General features: G+C 47.4%; 1 protein-coding gene across 2 annotated transcripts in view; it reads right to left on the bottom strand.

Moving 5' to 3' along the window:
• Positions 1-3,299: 3,299 nt before the first annotated feature.
• Positions 3,300-18,396, bottom strand: part of HJV (hemojuvelin BMP co-receptor) — a 42,536-nt gene continuing 27,439 nt past the window's right edge. For both annotated transcript variants that reach the window (XM_088474158.1, XM_088474159.1), the window contains 3 exons: positions 11,659-11,785; positions 9,737-10,236; positions 3,300-5,449 (listed from right to left, as the gene is read on the bottom strand). In XM_088474158.1, coding sequence (XP_088330284.1) covers positions 4,820-5,449; positions 9,737-10,236; positions 11,659-11,785 — 1,257 coding nt within the window. In that variant the 3' untranslated portion in view covers positions 3,300-4,819. The remainder of the gene's footprint in view (positions 5,450-9,736; positions 10,237-11,658; positions 11,786-18,396) is intronic.

Here is an 18,396-nt window from a genome sequence, read left to right as displayed (position 1 = left end):
CCAGGACACGGTATGGCCATATTTACAAAAAAAGGGTTTTGGTAATATTTTTAAACAGTTTTCTGTGCAATGTGGTAAGATCTGTTCCATTTGTTTGCCAATAATGTTCTTGCTAGATTCATGGCTGCCATGCTGTGCTGTGGGGCGTGGCTAAACCCTCAGCATGTATGTGTGGAGCATTCAGGGGGAATATCGTTACACTTCCCCCCCATTCTCTCCCCCCCCCCCACCCAGTGCTCCCGGACCCCTACAGAGACCTAGGTCCAGATAATCCGTACCTGCTACCTGTTCTCTCACAGTCCCTGGCTGGATTTTACACTGCAAACAACACTGATTTATAATGTCTGCTATTTCTTGGTGAATCAAGATAGGTTCTCTGCTGTTGTATACAATTTTACTAACGTTAATTTTAAAATATGTAGCTATTTAAAATTGTGGCTATTTTCTTATGCTGATCTCTGACGATGGGGCCTATTTATGAAGCAGTGATAACCCCTTTCTCTGGCTTTTTTATTTTTCTTGCTAGAGAAACAGGTTATTTATTATCACTACTTACTCATATTTAACAACAGGGAGTCTGCAGCGAAATCACTAATCTCTTTTGCAGTCATTGTATCTGCACAAATGACTGCACCCCCCTAGTTTGCACGCCGGCTGCACGTGCGCATATTACAGTCACACTTCGCAGGCAGCAGGTAAAGCAGATCCAACAGGAGCCCCGGATTGCTAACTAGCGGCGTTACTAAAAATCGGTATTCCTGTAAAAAGCATAAACTGATCAAGGAGTGTAGGCTTCCATTATATTCATATGCTTCAGGTCAATCATTTTGCATAAGGCTGCATGTTTGTTATATGGTGGAAAATAGTTTTGATATAACAGTCTCCGATTTTATTTTATTTTTTAATTATCTGCATGTTTAACACACAGGGCCAGATTCAGCATGGATGGCAATTGTAAAGCTGCACGCAGGCATATACTGTAGTGTGTAGTGCACGCAGGCTATAGATATGATGTATGCACGCAGGCTATAGATATGATGTATACACGCAGGCTATAGATATGATGTATGCACGCAGGCTATAGATATATGATGTATGCACGCAGGCTATAGATATGATGTATGCACGCAGGCTATAGATATGATGTATACACGCAGGCTATAGATATGATGTATGCACGCAGGCTATAGATATGATGTATGCACGCAGGCTATAGATCTGATGTATGCACGCAGGCTATAGATATGATGTATGCACGCAGGCTATAGATATATGATGTATGCACGCAGGCTATAGATATGATGTATACACGCAGGCTATAGATATGATGTATGCACGCAGGCTATAGATATGATGTATACACGCAGACTATACATATATATGATGTATGCACGCAGGCTATAGATATATGATGTATGCATGCAGGCTATAGATATGATGTATACACGCAGGCTATAGATATGATGTATGCACGCAGACTATAGATATATGATGTATGCACGCAGGTTATAGATATGATGTATGCACGCAGGCTATAGATATATGATGTATGCACGCAGGCTATAGATATGATGTATGCACGCAGGCTATAGATATATGATGTATGCACGCAGGCTATAGATATATGATGTATGCATGCAGGCTATAGATGTATGATGTATGCACGCAGGCTATAGATATGATGTATACACGCAGGCTATAGATATGATGTATGCACGCAGGCTATAGATATATGATGTATACACGCAGACTATACATATGATGCATGCACGCAGGCTATAGATATGATGTATGCACGCAGGCTATAGATATGATGTATGCACGCAGCTATAAATATGATGCATGCACGCAGGCTATAGATAAGATGTATGCACGCAGGCTATAGATATGATGTATGCACGCAGGCTATAGATATGATGTATGCACGCAGGCTATAGATATGATGTATGCACGCAGGCTATAGATATGATGTATGCACCCAGGCTATAGATATATGATGTATGCACGCAGGCTATAGATAAGATGTATGCACGCAGGCTATAGATATGATGTATGCACGCAGGCTATAGATATATGATGTATGCACGCAGGCTATAGATATGATATATGCACGCAGGCAGCTTTGCAGTTGCGATCCTTGCAGATATGGTAATGCAGCAGGAGGCATCATGCCTCCTGTGCATTACTTATCCGAGCTGCGTTGTCCAACGTAGCATCGGATAATCTGCGTAACATCGGCCGGCTAAGGTGACCGATGGGGTCACGCATCCGGCCGCCGCAGTTGAGAGGAAGAATCCAGGAAAATCTCTGTCAGCCGAAGGTGATCCTGGCCTCTTCCCTCCCCCCCCAACGGCAGCGTCACGCCTCCCCGCCCACAAACGGCAGCAGACTGTCAATCACTGCCAGTCTGCGAGCGGGATCACATACCCGCTCTGCACATACAAAATTGGAGAAGGTTACACAAGAATGGGGAAAGAAAGGCACCGATACACACAAATGGGGGGAGGGGCAGAGACATAAGGTGATATAGACTTATATCATACTTGCTGACTTTCTGGCTGCCCCTTCTGGGATGGGGGGTGTTAGGTTTAGGCACCCCCCCGGGGAGATTAGGTTTAGGCAACCCCGGGGAGGGTTAGGCTACAGGGAGGGGAGGTTAGAGTTAGGCACAACTAGGGGCAGGTTAGGGTTAGGCACCACCGGGGGGAGGTTAGGGTTAGGCAACAGTAAAGGAGGGTTAGGGGGGAGAGGGGGAGGTTTAGGGTACTTACCTTCCCTGTCGGGATCTTTAGCGTTCAGGCTTCCGGTGTCGGGATTTGAGCCGGTATATCATACCCAACCCATCGCAAGTGGCCCCATTCATGTTAATGAAGGATGGAGCGAGTGGTCGTTCCGTCGTTCATAACATCACTCTAATGTGTAGCCGCGGCACGATATGTCGGCCTGACGGGCCGACATATCGTCCCAGTGAACATCGCCCAGTGTGTACCTAGCATCTAGCATTAGTGTTTCACAGAGCAAATTTGCAGAGGGAACAAAGTTATTGTGAAGTGGGATTGCAGCTTTAACAGTGACGTCCATAAGGAACTGAAATGATGAAGTCCAAAGAACACACGAAACATAGGAATATTTGCAATATATATTCTGCTTTAAATATTTGCTAGATTATTTACAAGACAACACAAAGTAACATGATGCTAGTGTTTAAAAAAAAAATAGATTGAAATTATATATATATATATATATATATATATATATATATATATATATATATGTTTTATAAAACTAATTTTCTCTTGTCAGTCAATATATAAAACACATCTCAAAAAAATATAACTCCTTTTATTCTATTTCAATATATTAAATATTTCTAGACATTTTACTTATTTACAGTGGTACTTTTACCAGTTGTAATGAGACTACCTAGGCATTGCTGCCACCTAGTGGTACAAGTATATATTACTTGACAAAGGCACATCTTTGTAAAAGTTTTGTAGCTGCTTTATTACAGTCACTGACACTGCCTTCTCTGATTCCATCTCCTGATACAGAGGACCAGTCTTTAGTCAGAGCTGCACAGTTCCAGTTTTGTTGGGATCTCCTACATTCAAGATGTCTGTCACAAGACACAGGCTGACAAAATGAAAACAAGGGAACTTTTTGACCACATCTTAAAAAATAACAAGTATTATTACAGATGCATTACACAGTTCCTCCTCTCGGGGTCGCTGAAGAGCAGACTCAGGTCTTTATTTTCTCTACCTCTCGTGTGGACAGCCAAGAAATAGCGCCACCCAGTGTGTGCAAATGGCAGATACACTTTGAAATCCTTGTCCAGCAGCAGAAGTAAGGAAATGGTAGCACCCTCAATAAATATCCAGGGCCACCTTTCCTCCCTAAACCCATATTCTTTCACAGTATATATTTATTATGCTATTAAATGCAAAATGAACACAGCATTTTGCACAACTTTTTCTCTCTGCAAATTATGATATTAAAGTTTAGTGGTAATATAAGTGCTTTAACATTAAGATATTAAAACAACCTGCATTACTGACCTTTGAGGGAAGGAGAGTTTTGGTGCCATTCACCAGTCAATAGAATGTTCTCTTTCGATAAGGTGCATTATCGGTGGCCAGTGTCACCGTGCTGTACTTGCTAAACTAATACCTAATGCTGTGATGGTGCCAAAGAAGCAATGAATACCCATTATAGTGGCAAGATTACCCACAATGTTGATAACAACAATGGATGACTCAACATACTTCCTCAATTCAGTAATGAACCTTAAAAACAATCCCCACATCGACCTACCCTAGTTGAAACCTCGACGTGCGATTCATTTGTTAAGTGCCACTATTGCCTTAAACGCTGACTCATTCAATGCATATTTACCTACATTTTCTTCAGTCATCCCACCACCCTCACTGCCATCCCACTCATTTCACTAGGAAGTGGGCGAAATGCGTGAGTATGAACTAGTGTCGCAGGAGTCAGTGGATACTCTCTGATACTTGTGTCCCAGGAGTCAGTGGATACCCTCTGATATTTGTGTCGCAGGAGTCAGTGGCTACCCTCTGATAATTGGGAGGCAAGTCTGATTCAATGTGCTACTGAGAATCTTAGAGTTAGACTAGCTATATTAGACATGTCTGTATATAATTATATAGCCATGTCCATAAATAAATATATTGCAGGAGGTTACAACAGCTTAAAACAAGGTGTCACAGTAGGTTGGTGAAGTGTCTTGCCTGTAAAGGCCCACCATATACAAAACGTATGTTCACATTCATATTTCCTGCGGGTCCTTCTGCAAAACTCAAACAACCTGCACAGTATAGCAAATAACAGTCCTGAGGAGTAGTAAAAGAGAGATAGAGAAAGATAAATGGGGTCCATTATCCCCTCTACTGAATATATGTAACGTTCCAGGCTCAGGATGGAAATCTCTGCCATCTTCCAAAGCATAGTAAGCCGCGTCCGTCAAATTTGCGTTCCCTGAAACCATCAAGTCAAACACACAAGCCTGAAAATACACGTCTTCTATGGACAATTTCTCCTTGCACAGCGACCTGACCGTCTCCATGCTCAGAGAGGCCGTCCTGCGGAGGTCTGTAGTTCTAGAAATCCGCTGGCCGGACGGGCAGCCGCTCACACAGAGCTGCAGGTCCTGCTCCTCCTGGAAGGCTTGGGAGATCTCCTCCGACATACGCAGGGAGAACGACAGCTGCCCTTCCAACTGTCGCACCCGGATGGTGGTACCAATGTAAGCGGCCTGGATCTCTATGTACTTCCCAGGCTCTCTCTCGTGGATAGTCAAGCTGCTCCCACCTGCTCTCTTGCCGCCGTCCACCGAGCCATCGTCAAATGCTGCTGGCATGTTGCCCACCTCCGCCTGGTAAATCCTCTGGTCAATGCATTGCTTCATGTCCTTGAAAATAATTGTTAGCTGTGAAAACAAGTTAAGCAGAGTGAGAAAGTGAGGTCATCTCTTTAAGTCCAGTGTTCATAACAGGAAATCATTGTTCCATTTCTTTTTGTTATAGAGTTCCCTGTGGGCTTCTCTGAGAATGCTCTAATTTATAGGACATTACTAAAGTAAAACTTAACATGATATATATTCTCTATGGATCATATGGGCAAAGCAAAATACTAGCAATTTTCCCTACATTGCTAACCTACGCTTTAGTCAAACTATATATATATATATATATATATATATATATATATATATATACAGAACGAAAAATAGTGGCACTCTGAGACTTAGCAGCAGTTAGAAAAAGGACATCGTTTTATTCCAAAGTCAGGAACATCGACCAACGTTTCGGGGCCACAGCGCCCCTTTGTCAAGGTAAGTGAACTTACCTTGACAAAGGGGCGCTGTGGCCCCGAAACGTTGGTCGATGTTCCTGACTTTGGAATAAAACGATGTCCTTTTTCTAACTGCTGCTAAGTCTCAGAGTGCCACTATTTTTCGTTCTGCGTATTCTTCTTTAGTAGGAGGCACCTGAGCACATACTGACTTGGATTGTTGTGAGTGCTGGACTATTGCACAAGTATATATATATATATATATATATATATATATTACTGACAGATATATTGCAAATCCTCAAAGTATATTTATATTAAACAGATGTCAGAAAAGTTAAGGCGCGTATCCACTACACAAGAAAAATTAGCGACTGAACGATTACGACATTTTTATCGTTCAATCGTTCGTTAATCGTGCAGTGAAATGCCGGCAACGACCAGCGATGTGTGTTTCCGCTGGTCGTCGTGGGCATTTGTCATCGCCTGAACATGCAGGCCAACCTGGCGAGATCGTCAGGTTGTGCATGTTCGGGGATGAGGGAGGGTGTCTGCACTGAATGACATATCGTTCAGTGTGGGCACATTGGGCCTGATTCAGACCCGCTCGCAAGCGCATATCGCTCGCAAGCGGGTCGATGACTGGGCAGTGCGCACGCGCGGCATGCGCACTGCGCGTGCCCTCGCTCCGGGGCTCGCTACAAACGGGGCGGCTATCGTTATGGATCGACAGCTCGCCCTGTTTTGTAGGCGGATCAGGGGGTGGCTTGCCAAACGGTGGCGTTCCCGAAGGAACGCCTGCCGTTTGGGGGCGGCCCTACTGACATCATCTCGTGATGTCAGTAGTGAGCTTCCTGCTCTATTAGAGCAGGAAGCTCACTGGGGCTTGCGGCAGACGAGACCCTACCACAAGGGTCTCGTCGCAAGGCCGATGGTCGCAACCATCGCGACCATCACCTGGCCGCTCGCAAAAGCTGTAGGCGGTCGTCCACAGCTTAGCAAGCGGCCAGAGGGCCGGACAAGAAAAAAAAAACGCCCTTCAGACCTGCGAGCGGGTCTGAATCAGGGCCATTATCCACTGCACAGGATGGTGAACGATTACAATGTTGTAATCGTACAGTCGTTCCACTCTCGTGCAGTGGATATGCACCTTTACTCTCCCCGCTTATTAGGCCCCCTAGTGGAAGATCGTTGCTATGTCCATTGTGTGCACTTTGCAGCAGTGAAAAACCATGGCCATTTGTGGTGGGCATCCATCGCTCTACATTAATGGGGCCACTGTGTCTACACACCTCAATTTAGAAAGCTCAGTACGAGTATATAAACATCTAAAATACAGGTATACTAGACAATACGTACATCTATTTCCTTTGCTTATTACAGTGCACGCCTATGCCCTTATTATACTAGCATTGGACCATTATGCTAACAGTCCCTTATTATCCCAGTAACGCCCCAGGATGCACCAGCAGCTCAGCCATTTATGACAGCAATACTTTGCCACTGCCAGCAGTGCCCACAATGTGCCAGCAAAGGCCAACTTTACCAAAGAACATAACCCAACATTGATCATATTATGTGGCTGCTGCAGGGTTTAACACAAGTCAGTTTTGCGGATGGTTCTTGCGTGTTTTCGCACTGCTCATGCTGCGCAGCAGAGCGCATGGATCTAAGGGCGTGCCAAAGCATACTTGCCGACATTTTGGCTGCGCCCTCCAGGAGTGGGAAGCCAGGACGGGGGGCGTGGCATAAGGAGGGGGCAGCCAGGACGGGGGGCGTGGCATAAGGAGGGGGCAGCCAGGACGGGGAGCGTGGCATAAGGGGAGCGTAGCAAAGATTTGACGCAGCATTGTATCATCGTGGCCCCGCTACACAATACAGAGATTACTTACATTGTGAAGCAAGGGGAGGGGCCACGATGACGCGGTTTAGAGCGATGTGAGGGTGTGTGCGGAGGGGTCTATGAGTACAAGGTGTGGCGGAGATCCATACAACTGCTCAAAGCTGCGTATACAGACTCTGACGTATGTGCAGTTGCTAAAAGGCCCCAGTTATGCCACAATGGGCAAAATTTACTAAGCGGCGGGTTCTAAACCCCGGCGGTTTGGTGGCGGTTTGGCTATCCGCAGATTTACTAAGGTGAAACCGCTGCAAAACCACCGTCAAAACAAATTTTAGAATAGAACAGAGCTGTCATTTAGAAATTGACGACAAACCCCGGAGTTTAGAACCTGCAGTCAAACCGCCATCAAACTGTCGGGGTTTAGAAACCGCCGCTTAGTAAATTTTGCCCTTCTGCTCCATTATCACAGAAGTGACCACTATTACACTATATACTGAGCCGGCACATATCCCAGATCTCTGCGGGTAGTCCTGAGACTGTCCCAGGAGGTTCTGTATGAGCCTTATTCCCAAATATACAATGATTAGCATCAGAGGGGGGAAAACCAACAATTGATGCAAATGTTGGAAAAGGGTATCGTAATATTCCTATTGTGATATGTTCCGATTGTAATATAATGCTGTTGTAGATTGTTTCCCACTTTCAAGTGTGAATCAGGTCCGATGTCTTTATCTCGCTGCTCTGATTGCAATAATGATGTCATTCTGACTCCAGTCATCAAACCGTCTACACTCATAGACCAGTCCTCCAAATAATGTTCACAGTTTTGGTCAACAAATTTCAACAACCACTTTTCAGGGCACTGTAATATCATGATTCTGGTTCTTTAAAATGACCTTGAGGTGGGTACACGCTTGTGGAGACCTTGGACAACGCATGATTGCCGGTACACGCTGCAGCGATCACTCGTTCTGTCCTTCATTAACATGCATGGCACCGCATGTGATATCGTCAGGTATCGATGTGCCGCCTGACACCTGCAACCGCGGGAGCGCGCATATCGTGCATGCACACTGCATGATATGCACGATATGTCATTACGATTTGGCCAAATCGGAACAACATGGCCCCAGTGTGTACCTGGCATTATTCATCCAAGTGTAGCTTGCCACAATGTATCCATTAAAAACCAAGTTGCTAAAGCCATATATCGATTATTTAGCCCTTTGATTATGTAGCTAATGAATTGTATGTACCTTTCTTAGGTCTATGGTCACTGCTGTGCTACATACACATAGGCATCTGTCATCGTGCTGTAAGTGTTAAGGAGCGTACACACGGTCAGATTTTTCTTCAGATCTGAACGATAACGATTTCAAAAATCGTTCATATCTGAAGGAAAATCTGACATATCTGACATGTCTGAACGATGAACGATGCACGTTCCCGATGGTCAAATAACGATATCTGACATCTGATGTGTTTGCAGTCAGTTTTGGACGATTTCAGTAATTTTAATGCAGTCAAAAATCATTCATAGTTCAAATCGTTTGCAAAATCGTTGGTCAAATCGTTCAGTCGTTCATCTGACACATCTGACTGTGTGTATGCTCCATTAAGGGCGTACACACTGGGCGAACTGCAACCTGAATGATATTGCTGAACGATATAGCTGATCTTTCAAGAGCAATCGTTGATCTTTTTCAACCTAGTACACCTTCTTTTTTCAAACGATTTTTAAACGATTTTTCAAACGATTTTGAAACCGATCAACATGTACAACATGTACAAACTGAACGATTGAACGATAATGTCATCGTCCACATCAAGCAGCATGTACTGAAGTTGAATAATGTCAAAAAGGACCAGCGGGAGCGCGCATCGCTGGTCGTTTTTTACATTGATCAGAACGATTACTGAGCGATTAATGAACGATTAAACGATTACGATATCGTAATCGTTTAATCTTTCATTTTCATCGACCAGTGTTTACGCACCTTTACACAACACGACACAGGTGAATGACAACAGCATCGTTCATCCTGTTTATCCCATCATACGGAACTCATCAGCCCTTACCTTGCTGGTTACCGTAGCGTTGGACATAGGAGAGAGTGGCGTGCTGGTGGCCTGTACGTACAGATATTCATTGTCCAGGAGAGGCCAGGAGCCGTTCACCTGGCACGTTTGAAAGTCGCCACTGAAAGTGCGTACGTGCGGATCCCCAAAGACGGCACAGTGTAGGTACTTGGGGACAGTCCCGTGCTTCTCATGGAAGATCTTCTCATAGTCACAGGCCTGTTTCACCGTGGCATCAGGAAGGGGCTGTGGGGGCTGCCTCCGGGGGGAGTTCGAGGGCCCCACCTTGGAGCAGTTGTACTGAATCATGCGATCCTCGATGATGTGCACGGCGGTGTGGTACACCAAGTCTCCGCGGCAGGTACGGGCTGTGCTGCGCGTGCACTGAGAGTAGGAGCGCAGAGCGTTGCAGTACACGACGTTCTTGTTGGTGGTCCTGGTGTTTGATATGGCAGCGACATAGTCTGTATTACATTTGATGATTTTACACTGCGCATCCACTGTAGAGAGAAGAGAGAGGTGTTACTACTGCTGAGCTGGATGTATTGAATGGTAAAATACATAGTTTAAAAGAGCTATTTACTTTAGGACAGCCTCCAACTTTTTGGAGCCAGGACAAACCCCTACCCAGTGATAGAGGCTCACAGCCAGGGGCGTATCTATAATGGATGCAGGGTGTGTGGCGCACACGGGCCCCTGGGCCTAGGGGGACCCAAACCGCACACCATGCACCCATATACAGCTATACTTACCTTTCCTCAGTCTCCAGAGTGCTGTTCTGCAGCACCAGGCCGGCGCTGCAGAGAAGCAGAAATCACAGGGAAAATGGCAGTGGCGGCCATTTCCCCGGTGACTCGCACATGCACAGAAAATATGTTCTCAGGAATAATGTGTGGGCGCCATTTTCCTGGAGATTAACGCATGTGCAGTAGATTCTGGCATTAAGCTAGATGCGGGCAAGTCTGCATATGGGCTAATTTCCATGCGCGCAGTGCGGACAACTTTTGTGCAACTGTGAATCAGGCCCAGTGAGTGCTATGCATAAGCAATTGAAAGCCTTTATTTGTGACAGTGAGGACTGATGCTGATTCCATGATCATTGGAGAGGTGGGGCGTTGAGAAGAACCCTTGTTGAATTGCTACTTAAATTGTACTCCTGCAAAAGAGGAGGATTTGTCCAAAAGTTCCAGACAACTTTCACTGTATAGCCTGGAATGAACGTAACCTCAGGGTTTTGTATAATGGCACCATATTCCTACTGATCTGGACATGAAAATGACTAATACTTTATCCTATGGCCCACGTGTCATTAATGAGACCGTAGAAATCACATTCATTACTGCGGCAACCAGGCCGGTCCTGGAGCAGAAGAGTCTCTTCAGCATATCGTGCACCCCCTGGTTCTCAGCGCCAATGCCGAAGATGATCAGCCTTCCTCTACCTCACATAAGTCGAAGGGAGCACGAGAAGGAGCATTTGGCCCCCAGACATGTGTCAAGCATGAAACAAGACTATAGAGAAGACGTATCAAACCGTATGAGTGCAGAAGTTTCCCATTGCAACCTATCAGCTTCTACATATCGTTTTCTGGAATGTACTCAAATGCTACCTCAAAGCTGATTGGTAGCTATGGACAACTTCTCCGCTGGTCCACTTCTCCTCTTTCCCTTTTGGAAGGAACTCAATGGCCGAAAATCGGCGCCAGGTTCCATTCCAGAACAGCACATCATGCCCACCAGCATCACAAGTTTTCCCTCGGACACCATAGTAGTGCAAGGGGAAACTGGAGATGTCTGCACTGCCATAAGTTCCTAATATATGTGCAGCCGGGCATCCTCCCCTGTCAGCTAATCGGCATGAACTGAGTACAGTTACTAAAGATGCTGTGCTAAAAGCTCTCGCCCGGCCTTCAACGCCCTTACCTTGCTCCCAGAAGATTAGCAGAAGCACGGTTTTCAAGAGAACACTGTCTGAAGATCTCGAGAGGTATCGTCTAACGGTCGGTCTACCCATTCCAGTCCATTCAGATCTCACCGGTGCATCTTCTGCCTGCCATATGAGAGTTATTCATGCAATTAGTATTCTGCAGCTGAGATGAAGCAGTGGTCACTTGGTATGCAAAATTAATAAACAATTACATAGAAAAGATTAGGTACCAAAGCACATAAAGGCTTATTTATCGCATACCCACTGTGAAAATCATTTGATGGTGTTCCAATTTTTGTTTGTTTTTTTAATTCCTGATAGCTATGCCTCCCCTGGTTCCTTCCTGGCTATTGTGTCTGCATCAGGACATCTTCATGGGTTCTTTGGAGGATGTCTCTCATTCTCTGTCTGTCTCAGACGTGACCCTGCTCAGTCCCTGACACCCTCCCCTCTCTAGACTGCTGCTAAGCAACATGGCACATTGCTATCAGAGCTTCGCCCTTGGCCCTGCAGCAGTCAGTCAGTCACTTCCACAGCGAAACAGATTTTGCTGTGACTTGCTTCATTCCAAGGCTCAGTTTCAGATGCTCTATTGTTGTTTCAGCACCCTGGCCAGCTCCTATACAGCAGCTCAGTGCAAGTTTTTTTTTTCGTGACTTGCGTCACTAAAATCATCACTGCTCAGCTCCCTTTTGTCACAGATGAATGGCTCAAACATCTAAACCATCCTCTATCAATGCTGTATAGAATAGTGAAAACCCCATCAAAATCCATCCAGCGGTTTAAGAGATTAGCCCAGTGGTGTCAAACTCGGGTCCTTCAGCTTTTGTGGGACTACATATCCCAGCATGCCCTGCCACAGTTTTAGCATGCCCTAATAGCAAAACTGTGGCACTGCATGCTGGGATGTGTAGTTCCACTGCAGCTGGAGGGCCCGAGTTTGACACCACTGGATTAGCCGAACGAACAGACAGACCCCTAAACCGGGATGTGCTATTGCTGTTTATCATATAGAAAATCCTCCCAATAGTTTTGATTTTTACAATCAAAAGGGGTGTGGTGTCATCAGAAATGGGGGTGTTGTCATCAGAAATGGGTGTGGTGTCATAAGAAATGGGTGTTGTCATCAGAAATGGGTGTGGTGTCATCAGAAATGGGTGTGGTCATCAGAAATGGGTGTGGTGTCATCAGAAATGGGTGTGGTGTCATCAGAAATGGGTGTGGTCATCAGAAATGGGTGTGGTGTCATCAGAAATGGGTGTGGTGTCATCAGAAATGGGTGTGGTGTCATCAGAAATGGGTTTGGCAAAGACAGACTGGATCATGGTTTGGGTGGATTAGGGGCTCGGCATAAATTAATGTAATTAAACATAATTTATTCATATAAGATTTCTTGCAGACATATTAGGGCTGAAATAGATTTGAACCTCTGTCCATTTTCAGAGCATATTGAGTGTAAATTTGCATCACACATGCTCTAAAAATGGGCGCACGCAAGTACGGAAAATGGCGTTTGTCGTTTTATTACCTGCACTTATGACCTGAGGTTGAACAGCGAAAGGAAGGGGCGTTGTCATGTAGGCAAACTTCTAGAAAGGCAACGCAAATGCGGACTAAGTATATTTTTTCACCTAGTATAGGGCAGATGCTGACAATGATTTGTAATAAACCAGGGACATATATTACGCACGCAGTAGCGAAAGCATCTCCGGACGCATAAAGCTCTGCCTACGGGCGAAAATGCAAAATTTTTCCGTATGTGTTTCTTCTGAGCAAATTTCACCGGATTTGCTTCCAGCTCTGCATCGGCTCCATTTTGTATATTATTACACTTTGACGTCAATTCACATTTATGAGCGATCGTTCTGGCGCAATGTATGGAAGACGTGCAGTGTGCACAAATCCCGTACATAGGGTATCCCGTGCATTTTCAAGCGTCCCCCTATGAGACTGTGGGCCTGATTCAGCAAGGAACGCAACTGCTAATAGGCACGCAATCAGCCGATTTTCGTGTACTGCGCAGACCCATAGCCACTTGTGGGTGGTGCGAGGGAGTGATCAGGGAAACGCAGGCGTGCCAGTGCGTTTGAATGCCGTTGCAGGGGCGTGCATAAATTATCCACTGCGATGCCTGATAGCGTGCGCTGAAGTTACCAGTTTCTGAGTAAAGTCAGAGCCTGTGTAAGGGTGCGAGAGGCTGCGATGATACTCCATTGTAACGATGGTTTCGCAGTCTTGCTAAACATTACGGATGTGTGTAAGGTAAAGTGGGCGTCCTTATGTAGTGCAGCTGTGGCGTAGCGATCGCACTGGATTTGCATACCATCCCAGTTGAACTGCGTGCGTAATCGCTATTGCATTCGCAGTTGCGATCCGTAAAAAATCAGGCCCTGTGTACGAAGGGCCTGATTCACTGACGGTTGCAAATCCCGTCGAAGACTGCGTCTTTGGATTCGGCAGCTGTGCAAAAAATTCAACTATCGCAGCTGCCGGGTTTGCGTTGAGACACCCACTGGCAGCTTACAAATCTGCCGCTTGCGTAGAAGGACACAACCATCGGACGATCATGGGACTTCCCTAAGGACGTGCAGAATGGACAATGGAACTAAGATGCTGGAGCTTTAATGACTGCGTATGGAATCGCAGACACAGAATGTGACATGTCCCCTCAATGGTTGCGACTTGTCTGCATTTGAGTGGATAAGAGAAAAACACTAGTGTTTTCATTGTACACAACCAGCTACTATCAGCGCTGTAATCCATGTCAGTAACAGTGAGTACACTGCTAAATAATCAGTACTGACAATACAAGCTGAGTACGCGTGTTACCGCTGCTCCGATAGTATTGCAGATTTGTCATTCTCGTGTAGTTTGGTTTGACCACAGAGTTATATCATTGCCACAAGCGAAAGACGAAACCACAGAGGGGATGCCCCTGTCTCCTGACACCTTCTCAGTTTACTGGTTAAATTTCCAGCACCAGTGCCTGGTCAGCAACTTGGCAGTTTTAGCTACAGACGCCCAGTGCCACCCACTTTCCCCAAGCTGGCAGACATCCGAGTTTACTTTATAGTGGTGACTGGCTGATTGCCCAGATCTTCCTCAAGCACCTCTTGATGCTCAAGAAGGACTAGTTGAGATTGGCAAAGGCGGACGTCAGTAGTACGTGGATTTCAGCGCCGTTGGTCTCTGTAGTGAACTTATAACACAAGTGTGAAATCCTTTAACGGTCTTGGTATAATGTATCTGTAACTTCATAAAAGTAACCTACCAAGTACAACAGCAAGCTACAATCTCGTTTCACTTCTGTATACGTTAGGTGGGTTCTTTTGGAAAGTGTTGTAGCTGGACGTCTCTGGTCCTCATTTATGAAGCACAGAGAATACACTCTCTATGACGGTGTTGCCCTCCAGGTCCATCTAGATGGCCCACCCACCGCACTTCAGCATGTAGGACTACTCTCTGCTCTCAGATGTCTCTGCAAACTAGAGGTGTGCCTACATTTGTGTCCACACTATTCCCAAGATTGCGGTGCCACAGATTAAGCCATTTATCTGCACCATGCGTTCTGGAATGGGATTGAAATACTGGCGGCTCAAATTCCGACTGCGGAAGCCCGACAGGAGGAGATCTAGACGAAGGAAGATACGTTTCTTAACCCTCTCCCCCTCCCCCCCCTCCCTTGGTGGTGCCTAACCCTAAAACACCTGGGGTGGTGCCTAACCCTAAGTCCCCCCTGGGTTGCCTAAACCTAACCCCCCATTCCCGCACCCTAACCCTAACTAGGGGGTGCCTAACCCTAACCTCCCCCCGGTGGTGCCTAACGTTAACCCCCCTCTCCCTCCCTGGGGGGTGCCTAATCCTAAGTCCCCCCAGGATGTGCCTAAACCCCCCGCCGCAGCTCATATTTAACCTGCCTCCGGTCTCTTACGATCGGGATACTGGCTGTCGGGATTCCGATGCCGGTATCCTGATTTTTGTGCAGAAATAGCGGCGTCTGCTGTGTGTTTGTTTTAGCAGCCGGTGAGAGTCAGACAGACTCTCATCGGCTGCTGCGCCCAATGCCGGAGCCGGGCTTCCGGCTCCCGCAGTGGGTGATGGGAGAGACGTCATGACGTCTCTCCCATCATGCAGAGCAGGCCGGCCTGGGAGGACGCATGCCAGAGCTAGGATTTAGGTAAGTGGAGGGTTTTTTTTTTTCATGTGCGTGTGTGTGTCTGGCAGGGGGGACGGACTACTGCTGGGGTACTACTAGGGGCACTGATGGGGGTACTACTAAGGGCACTGCGGGGGTACTACTAGGGGCACTGTTTGGGGCACTACTAGGGGCACTGACGGGGGCACTAATGGGGGTAATACTAGGGGCACTAATAGGGGTACTACTAGGGGCACTGATGGGGGTACTACTAGGGGCACTGTTGGGGGCACTGATGGGGGTACTACTAGGGGCACTGCTGGGAGGACTACTAGGAGCACTGCTGGGGGGACTACTGGGGGCACTGCATAGAGGGGGATTAATACTAGGGGTACTGTTGGGGTGGACTGCTACTGGGGGCATTGCAGGGGCAGACTGCTACTAGGGTCACTGCTGGGGGGACTACTACTGGGGGCACTACATAGGGGGGGATTACTGCTGAGGGCACTGCTGGGGGGGCTACTGCTAGGGGCACTGCTACTGTAGGCACTGCACTGGTGGGACCATTACTGGGGGCACTGCATAGGGAGGGCTGCTACTGGGAGGATTACTAATGGGGCACTGCATAGGGAGGGCTGCTACTGGGAGGATTACTAATGGGCACTGCTGGGGAGGAGACTACTACTGGGAGCACTGCATCGGGGGGACCACTACTGGGGGCACTGCATAGGGATGGTCACTATATAAGGGGCACTGCATAGGTAGGGGACTACTACTGAGGGCACTGTATAAGGGGCACTATATTGGGGGCACTGCATAGGGGGGACCACTACTGGGGGCACTGTATACGGGCTTGTGTAGCTATCAAGGGTGGGGGCAGGGGGCGTAAGGCTGAAGAAATGCCTAGGGTGCCAAGAAACCTTGCACCGGCCCTGGTGCCACTCAAACGCTAACCTAGGGAAAAAAGCAAAAGATAGGAGTGAGCGGCGCCATGCACCCTGACACACATCGCTGTGCTTAATCTGTGACTTTATACAAGTTCCACTGCCACAAAAATACTAATCCTAAATGCCCAGCAGGGGTTACAGTGGGGCGGAACGGAGTTCCGTCAGTTCCATTTGGAGGCGCAACCAGTTCCGCCTCCTCTGGCCCACTTTACCTGGCCAGTCAGCACTCAGCCCGGTGCCATAGGAAAATCAATTTGCCGGATGCCCGCTGAGATTTTGTTACCAGCGGGCGCCCGCCTCCTTCCCCGCAGCTCTGGCTTCCGGCTCCCTCCACGGGCACTATGGGAGAGGTCTCTCCCATAGTTCTAAGGAGCGGTTGGACCAGACGACAGCGGACGCAGGAGCGGGGCTTATTGTAAGTATTGCGTTTGTATTTTTTTTTGTGTAAGGGGCACTACCACTGGGGGCACTACTAATGGGGGCACTATCACTGGGTTTGCTACTAATGGGGCATTACCACTTGGGGCACTACTACAGGGGGCATTACTACTGAGGGCACTACTAGTGAGGGCATTACTACTGGGGGCATTGCATAGGGGGCACTGCATAAGGGGCATTAATACTGGGGGCACTACTAATGGGGGCACTGCATAAAGGGCACCACTACTGTGGGCACTGCATAAAGGGCACCACTACTGGGGGCATTGCATAAGGGGCACTACTGCTGTGGGTATTGTGTAAGGGGCACTACTGCTGTGGCATTGTATAAAGGGCACTACTACTGTGGACATTGTGCATAAGGGGCACTAATGTGGGCATTGTGTAAAAAGGGCACTATTGTGTGTCATAACATGAATAAGGAACACTATGTGAATCAGGGGCACTATGGGCCTCATTCAGAGGCGCTCACAAAAAGCGACCGCTCGCTCTGAATCAGAGCGGACGCTTTTTTTTTAACCCGGCGACCACCCACAGCTTTTGCGATCGGCCAGGTGATGGTCGCGATTATCGCGACAAGACCCATGTGGAGGGTCTCGTCTGCCGCAAGCCCCAGTGAGCTTCCTGCTCAAATAGAGCAGGAAGCTCACTACTGTCATCACGAATGATGTTAGTAGGGCCGCCCACAAATGGCAGGCGTTCCTTCAGGAACGCCTCCGTTTGACCAGCCACCCCCCTCCCTGCCTACAAAACGGGGCGAGCTGTCAATCAACATCGACAGCCGCCCCGTTTGTAGCGAGCCCCAGGGCGAGTGAATTTCTCACTCGCTTCGGGGCTTGCACAAGCGCAGATGTGCGCAGATGTCGGAAAAATCGCAGACGTAGGGACCATGCTCTGAGAAGATGTGCGCGGATGTCGGACAGATCACAGACGTAGGGATCATGCTCTGAGAAGATGCGAGCGGATGTGGCGCAGATCACAGACGTAGGGACCATGCTCTGAGAAGATGTGAGCGGATGTCGGGCAGATCACAGACGTAGGGACCATGCTCTGAGAAGATGTGCGCAGATGTTGGGCAGATCACAGACGTAGGGACCATGCTCTGAGAAGATGTGCGCGGATGTCGGGCAGATCACAGACGTAGGGACCATGCTCTGAGAAGCTGTGCGCGGATGTCGGGCAGATCACAGACGTAGGGACTATGCTCTGAGAAG

This window comes from Taudactylus pleione, unplaced genomic scaffold (genome assembly GCF_031769625.1).
Source record: "Taudactylus pleione unplaced genomic scaffold, aTauple2 ptg000148l, whole genome shotgun sequence".
In the NCBI taxonomy this organism is placed as follows: domain Eukaryota; kingdom Metazoa; phylum Chordata; class Amphibia; order Anura; family Myobatrachidae; genus Taudactylus; species Taudactylus pleione.
This window is presented reverse-complemented; position numbering and strand designations above follow the sequence as displayed.